The sequence below is a fragment of the Eutrigla gurnardus genome (assembly GCF_963514095.1).
Source record: "Eutrigla gurnardus genome assembly, chromosome: 2".
NCBI classification, from domain to species: domain Eukaryota; kingdom Metazoa; phylum Chordata; class Actinopteri; order Perciformes; family Triglidae; genus Eutrigla; species Eutrigla gurnardus.
The window spans coordinates 2972607-2980343 of record NC_139916.1 but is presented as its reverse complement, the minus strand read 5'-3'; the positions used below and the strand labels follow the sequence as shown (position 1 = coordinate 2980343).

General features: G+C 43.3%; 1 protein-coding gene across 2 annotated transcripts in view; it reads right to left on the bottom strand.

The window, feature by feature from the left end:
• The window catches only part of magi3b (membrane associated guanylate kinase, WW and PDZ domain containing 3b), a 118764-nt gene extending 111513 nt beyond the window's left edge, over positions 1-7251 (bottom strand). The window contains exon 1 of one of the 2 annotated variants that reach the window (XM_084033245.1): positions 6476-7251. In XM_084033245.1, the coding sequence (XP_083889371.1) occupies positions 6476-6782 (307 nt within the window). In that variant the 5' untranslated portion in view covers positions 6783-7251. The remainder of the gene's footprint in view (positions 1-6475) is intronic. The other variant, XM_084033246.1, reaches the window with a different exon arrangement.
• Positions 7252-7737: the final 486 nt, after the last annotated feature.

The window sequence follows — 7737 nt, the reverse complement described above, 5'->3', positions numbered from 1 at the left end:
CAAGTCTGACAGCTGCCTGGGGCTCACACAGGAGATGCTTGATGGGAGTCACAGAGGACAAACAGGCTGTATATCAACAAAGTGCTCTGTGGGATGATGTGGTGGAGGCCAAACACACATCAGGCAGCGGGTGGTGACAAGAAGAAAAGGACAGAAAAATAGAAATATACCTCTCTACACTCATTAGATTTTAAAGCGTGGGCAGGTTATTGGGCTAAAATGCCATAATAACCTCCTCTGTCCTAAGCCCCTCCCACCACACAAGCACACACCTGTACAGGTATTCGTCATTTCATTATTTAACAAACTAGGCCTCCAGAAAAGGAAACAACAAAGGAAGCTGTGAAGAGTGTTGGACAGACGGACGGTAGAATAAGTCAACGTTGACTTTTGGCTTCACAGCGGCCTCCTGGGTGAAAGTCCTGTGTTTGTTTAACCCGTTCATCCACCCAGACAACTCCCCCACATGTCGCCCTCCAACAACCCGGCTCATGGTTATTTGTGGGTTATATATATATATATATATATATATATATATATATATATATATATAGTATTGTTTGTGACCATGTAGATATTAAATAGAAAACTAGAAAAGCAGCGGTTTGGTCCAGTCAGCTCTCCCACGGCAGAGTCTCAAATAAACACACAGCAGCAGCAGCCTGATGCAACATCCTGCTTATATTCCATATCCGTCCGTTACCTGCATTGTACATTATTAATACGAATCCACCTACAGCATCGCGTCCACAGTAATCACTCCAGAAATGTGTCCATTCCTTCATTTCGGGCCTTTTTCCTCGCCGGCTGGCACCAACGAGATGTAAGGACGGACTGGAGAGGCATCAAGGACGTCGTAGACGACGTGCAGCACATAAGCACCAATACTATCTACTGCACAACAAATTGCCCGATAAAGTAAAAAAATAAAGTCTTTTGAACTTGAACTTGGACTAGTAGCCGACGTCTCTCATTGTTAATCACTTTAAACTCACAACAACAACAAACTGCCCGGCCTTTAAATGAATTAGAGTTAGAGTTTGGTGCCAAAAAAGGAGCCGAAGCATCTCCGAGGTGAGAGAACAGACGTCTCGGCGTACTTGACCGGGATTCTCACTCTCACGGTCGTCACGGTGACGAAGCGTCGCCGGTCGAGAAGCTCGCCCTGATATGAGAGGTTCATTAATGTGATTAACCCACACACACACTTCTACAGCAGCTCACGTCACTCTTCATCCTCTATTAGAGAATGGAGAAGAAGTGTGTGTGTGTGTGTGTGTGTGTGTGTGTGTGTGTGTGTGTGTGTGTGTGTGTGTGTGTGTGTGTGTGTGTGTGTGTGTACAGAAGAAACTCAACAACACAACAGATTGCTGTTCATTTGAAGAATCCCCTGCTGCTTTAAAACAAACTCAGTGATGCAATTTGACTTTCAAATATTAAAAACCAAAACAACATAAGAAAAATATCCACCAGGGTTCAAATTCAAGCACTTTTCAAGCATTTCCAGGTGCATTTCCATGCTTTTCCAGCACCTTCCAGCTGTGGTAAACTCCATCTTTGTATCAATCCAATGGTCAGTATTCAGTCTACTTATTCTGTCACTTGTTCATCACATTAAATGAGATGTTATTGTCCTCTAAACAACCAACATGATGTTTGGAGACAGCTTTTTACAGAAGGACCACAAATGAAAGGAAAACTAATTCCACTAACAGATCCACAGAAATATAATCACCAACTATTTTCATCATCTGTTCATCATCAAAAGTCATTTTTCATAAAGAAATGTCAGGAAATGCTGTTTTCAGTCCCTCAGATATGGAGATCTTCTTTTCTCTGTTCTATCATAGATGTCATCACATACAACACACATTTCAAGACCTTTAGGGTCATTCCGTGTCATTTCATCAAATTTCTGAAAATCTTCCCACCTGACCATCTCAGAATGTCCTGAAAAAATTCAAGTACAAAGACACACTTGTTAATAGGACAAATCCAAAATATTAGGTCTCTACTGTCAATAGTTTTCTCATGAAACATCATTGAATGAAGGGTAGTTTAGACGGTTTTTGGCATCATGCTCTGAAAAGCCATTTTTAAACAGCAATATCTGGAAAACTATCTCACCTGTGGCCTTCAAAATTTTTACAGAGTATATCTGTTACTAATAGCCTCCAGACATTTAATATCAGGGATGTAGCTCAATAATAACCTAGTATGGTAGGTACTTAAAATTAGGCTTTTTGAAATAAAGTAGTACATTTGAAGAGTGGCTGAGCTCCCATTTTTGCAGATAAAAGACTTCTATCACTTCTGCCTCTATCTCTGGTGTTAGCTTAAACATTCTCCAAAATATGGTTTCTCTTAGATTATTAGTTTCACAGATATTAAGGCTCAAAAATGGAAGTAAACACATCTTTGCCCAACTTCAGAGTCATATTCCAAAAAACTGACAACACGTATCAGGTCCAAACTTACTTTTTTTGAAAGATCATATTCTTGTTAAAATCATATTTAAAAATCGGGAGGGTGTTTTGCCTCATTTTGTCGCAGTGATTTTTTAAAATCCTGATATTGGTGGGGTTTTTTGTGGCCGTTTTTGGTACTGCATGTCTTATTATCCTACAAGTAAACATCACAGCAGGGCAATTCAAATGTGTTTTTTACCATTTACCAAAGACTTACATGTGACTAAATGCTACTGATAAATTTAGCCTCACGAAAACATTAAAATGTAGCACAGTTGTAGTTACAGAGGCAATAAGTCCTTGGATGTGAGTTGAACATGCTGAAAGCAGCTTTAATGTCTTATGAACAAATATAGCATAATATTGAAGACTGTACATTTTGTCATACTTTAAGTATATAAATTACACAACTAAATCAAATAATAATCTTAATTTGAGCATAAGATTATACATTACAGTACAAAAGTCTCCAAAGTTTGATATTGAATAACAGTTTGTCTCTATGCTCACTATGAGACAATATGTGAGTTATGATCAGAAATGGTGGATAGGAAGTATCAGAGATGTTTCAGATCAAGATGAAGATGTATTGGTTCAGTTCATGCACCCACATGGCCCTGCCAAAAGTTTCTACTGGCCAAGAAGAGAAGATGTGCAATGTTCCACTGCAGCATAGAATTGCAAGATTTGACGTTCCCTCTACAGAAACTGGGCGCATGTATGCCATCAAAAAAGATGAGCACAACAGAGCAGAGATGTACATTAGACAATTTGTAAAGTGACTGCCAAATTAATGAATGTGACAAAGGAATTGGATCTAAAAGATGAAAAATGTGTGATCCCTCATAGTGAGCATAGAGACAAACTGTTATTCAATATCAAACTTTGGAGACTTTTGTACTGTAATGTAAAATCTTATGCTCAAATTAAGATTATTATTTGATTTGGTTGTGTAATGTATGTACTTAAAGTATGACAAAATGTACAGTCTTCAATATTATGCTGTTTTTGTTCATGGTTTAAGACATTAAAAGCTGCTTTCACCATGTTTAACTCACATTCAAGGACTTATTGCCTCTGAAACTACAACTGTGCTACATTTGAATGTTTTCGTAAGGCTAAATTTATCAGTAGCATTTAGGCACATGTAAGTCTTTGGTAAATGGTAAAAAACACATTTGAATTGCCCTCCTGTGATGTTTACTGGTAGGCTATTATGACATGCAGTACCAAAACCAGCCACAAAAACCCCACCAATATCAGGATCTTTAAAAAATCACTGCAACAAAATGAGGCAAAACACCCTCCTGATTTTTTAATATGATTTTAACAAGAATATGATCTTTCAAAAAAAGTACGTTTAGACCTGATACGTGTTGTCAGTTTTTTGGAATATGACTCTGAAGTTGGGCAAAGATGTGTTAACTTCCATTTTTGAGCCTTAATATCTGTGAAACTAATATTCTAAGAGAGACCATATTTTGTAGAATGTTTAAGCTAACACCAGAGATAGAGGCAAAAGTGATAGAAGTCTTTTATCTGTAAAAATGGGAGCTCAGCCACTCTTCAAATGTACTACTTTATTTCAACAAGCCACATTTTAAGTACCTACCATACTAGGTTATCATTGAGCTACACCCCCGATATTCCATGTCTGGAGGCTATTAGTAACAGATATACACTGTCGACATTTTGAAGGCCACAGGTGAGATAGTTTTCCAGATATTGCCGTTTAAAAATGGCTTTTCAGAGTATGATGCCAAAAACCGTCTAAACTACCCTTCATTCAATGATGTTTCATGAGAAAACTGTTGACAGTAGAGACCTAATATTTTGGATTTGTCCTATTAACAAGTGTGTCTTTGTACTCAAATTTTTTCAGGACATTCTAAGATGGTCAGGTGGGAGGCATTTGATGAAATGACACGGAATGACCCTTTAGTCTAAATCAAAGCACTTTTCAAAACCTTAAAACACTGCACTAATATTCAAGTGTTTTCAAGGATTTCCAGCACCCGTACCAGCCCTGCTTACACAAACAGATGATTTATTCTGTGGACATAATGCGCTCTCATTATCAAAACCAACAATTATCAGCCGTTAACTCCAATAGAAGATTTAAATGACGAACATCTTCCAACAATAAAAAAAAGAAATGCCGTCGTGCCAACACCCAGAAGGGCTTTCCATTAATTACACACATGCAATCTGGCGACGTCAGTTCAATATCAGGACTCTATTAAATGTGATAAAACCAACCGACACACAAAGTCAAAGCGTGGCGAGTGTATTTGTGTGTTTCATACATGTAAAGAGCTTTAATAGAGGCATCTCCAGGCTTAATCAAGGACCCCCCCCCCCCCCCCCCATCACACCACAATGTGATGTCTTGGCGTGGAGTTGACGGGATACACAACGTGTGTGAGGAAGCATCCTGGCGTTCCCCGGGGAGTTCATGATGCAGCAGGAAAGTAAGTAAAGTGCTGTGTGCAACTCTTTCAGCAGCGATCAATGGCTGAGATGGATACCAGCCTCCATGGAGACGTGTGTCTTACATCCCGTCTCTCTCTCTGTCTGTCTCTCTGCGCCTCACATTCCCTGTTTCATGCTTCTGCATCTCCACACACACACACACACACACACACTTTTCTCCCATCGTCGCTCCTCCTGCAGGAGGAACACGAGGAGGAGGATCTTGGGAACACGGATTCCTGCTAACAGCTGATCCTGGAGGCCGTAACTAGGAAAAATCCACTCGCTGACTCAATTATGCAAGAGGTGTGAATTAAACATGACACACACTCATACAATATAACAACTCATCTGTATGCTGATGCTGGGGGGGGGGGGGGGTATGGACAGACAAGAGTGAAGGGAAAAAGGTGATGATGAATTTCTCCATCTTTGCCACTGATTACTTCCCATGAGCTTTAAAGAGAAAAGAAAAGGAGTGTGGGAGTTAAGCCTGGAGCCAAAGGCAGGGCTGGTTTCTCCCCTTCTCTCTCCCTGTGTTTCTTTGTCTCTCTCCCTCCCTCTCCCTCTCTCTCTCTGTCATTCCTTCATGGCCTTTATTAATCATCCTTGGTTAGCGGGCCAGAGAGCGTGGTGTTAGGAGCTCTGGGGAGCGTGGAGTCATGAAACACACACAAACACACACCTTTACGTGCACGTGCAACACACACACGCCTTTATATGGGCACAACACTAATAAATCTAGGCCAACATTTTCCTCTCATTCATCTCTTGTTTGCTTATAAAACAATATAAAAACCAATATCGTACAATTAAAAAGATGCCAGAAAGCTCATAGGAATGACCACACACACACACACACACACACACACACACACACACACACACACACACACACACACACACACACACACACACACACACACACAGCTGATGTTCAGGGATCCTGGCCTGAGGTTGTGGGACTCAGCTGCTGCTCTAACCTTTTGAACAGCCTCGGCTGCTGCTGTTGTTGTTTAGACGTTCCAGCTCCAGAATGCAAACACAAAGTGAGGTTCTGCATCACAACTAGACCTCCCAGATCCATTAAAAACCCTTCACCTGGACCACCTTGGGGGGTCCAAAGAAACCAGCATCCTGGGAGGGCTGGATGCTGGAGTGATGGAGGCGGCCGGCTGCAGCAGGATGCAGGCCGACCACTCGTCGTCTTTGTGGCTGAATAATGGAGGATGCAATTAGGCATATCTCTATGCATGTAAGTGCACTTAGCCTGGGAGGATGGCTGGGCTGCATGCCATTATTACCATTATTACCATTATCACCCCCCCCCCCCCCCCCCCCCCCTATGGGACAGTGAGGAAGGCTTTGGCAGTGGAGGTGTGGGATGTCGTCACCTCTTCTAGAACTGTTCCCATTCATACGTCACACACATGAAGCATGTCCTATGTTTCCCTCCATGACTTGGGTGTCACCATGAGGGTGTTTCCCACGTCACAACCCTACACACAGCTCACGTGACACGGCGAGAGACTCACCTGGTTTCACGGTCTTCAGGCGGATCGGCTCCCGAAAGTGGCGCACCACGGCCAGGGTGTCGCGGTTTGTAAGTCCACTGACGGGCGTCCCGTTCACCTCCAGCAGCACGTCGCCGTAGTACGGCAGCTTCCCGACGTGGCACACCAGCACGTCCAGCTTCATCTGGCCCAGGTGGGGGAACTGGCCCAGCTCCGCGCCGCCCAGCACCTCCACCACGGAGCCGAAGTCGCCCAGGTTGCCCCATGACACCGCGCACTCCACCACTTTGCCGGACCAGTGTTTCTTCTTCTTCAGGGTCCTGGACATGTCGACGGAGGAGGAGGAGGAGGTGGTGGAAGGAGAGGAACTAACGATCCCGGTCTCGGGTTTTGCTGCTCGTTAAACGTGACGCGGCCTGACGAACCCTCCCGAGTTGTTCTCCCGACCTGCTGCTGCTGCTGCTGCTGCTGCTGAGGATTTCATCTCCCTCACGGTTACCGGTTTTTCACCCCGCGGATCTGCGGCCGAGGTGTGTCATCCCCGCTCCCGGTGTGGCTGTAAAAATCCCGGGAGCTTCTCGTGCGTAAAAACGGTGAAAACGATTCCGGTGTGGTGCTCCTCGTCCTCGCTCCTCTTCACTCAACACACGAATGTAAACACAGTTTTTTACTCACTCGGCGGTGGAGGAGGATCGTGCGTCGCGGAGACGGAGAGACGCCTCGTACCTGCAGACAGACAGACAGACAGGCGGAGAGGCAGACAGGCGGTGGCGGTGAGCACCGGTTGTTTTTTGTGTGACTGAGCGCGAGAGACGTCCGCGAGCGTCTACAGGTTTTTTTTTTTGAACACACCTGGCACCGCCAACAGAGACGCCGCCGAGCTGCGGAACGCCCCCTTTTTTACGCGCAGCGGCGGCGAGTTTTTACGCTTGCACTGGCGCCATCCTCCGGTGCGTCGCGGTACTACAATAAAAAAAAAACATGCTGGGACTCCCAATCCCTGTCCAAAATACATGACTATGTTTATCTGCATTCAATTTTTTTAAAGCACGTCTTGAATATCAGGCAGAAAAGCCCGTAATACTGATAATAAGCGTGCACGACGAATTAAACCTCATTAAGACTCCTAATTTGTTGTTATTTATTTAATTTTCTAGCTACAAACGCTAGAGATCTATCTAATTTGACTCCTAATATTGATGCTTTTGTTATTTGCACTATGTCCACTGTGGGACTAATAAAGGATTATTATTATTAATATAATAATTTGTGCAGAGTGAGGT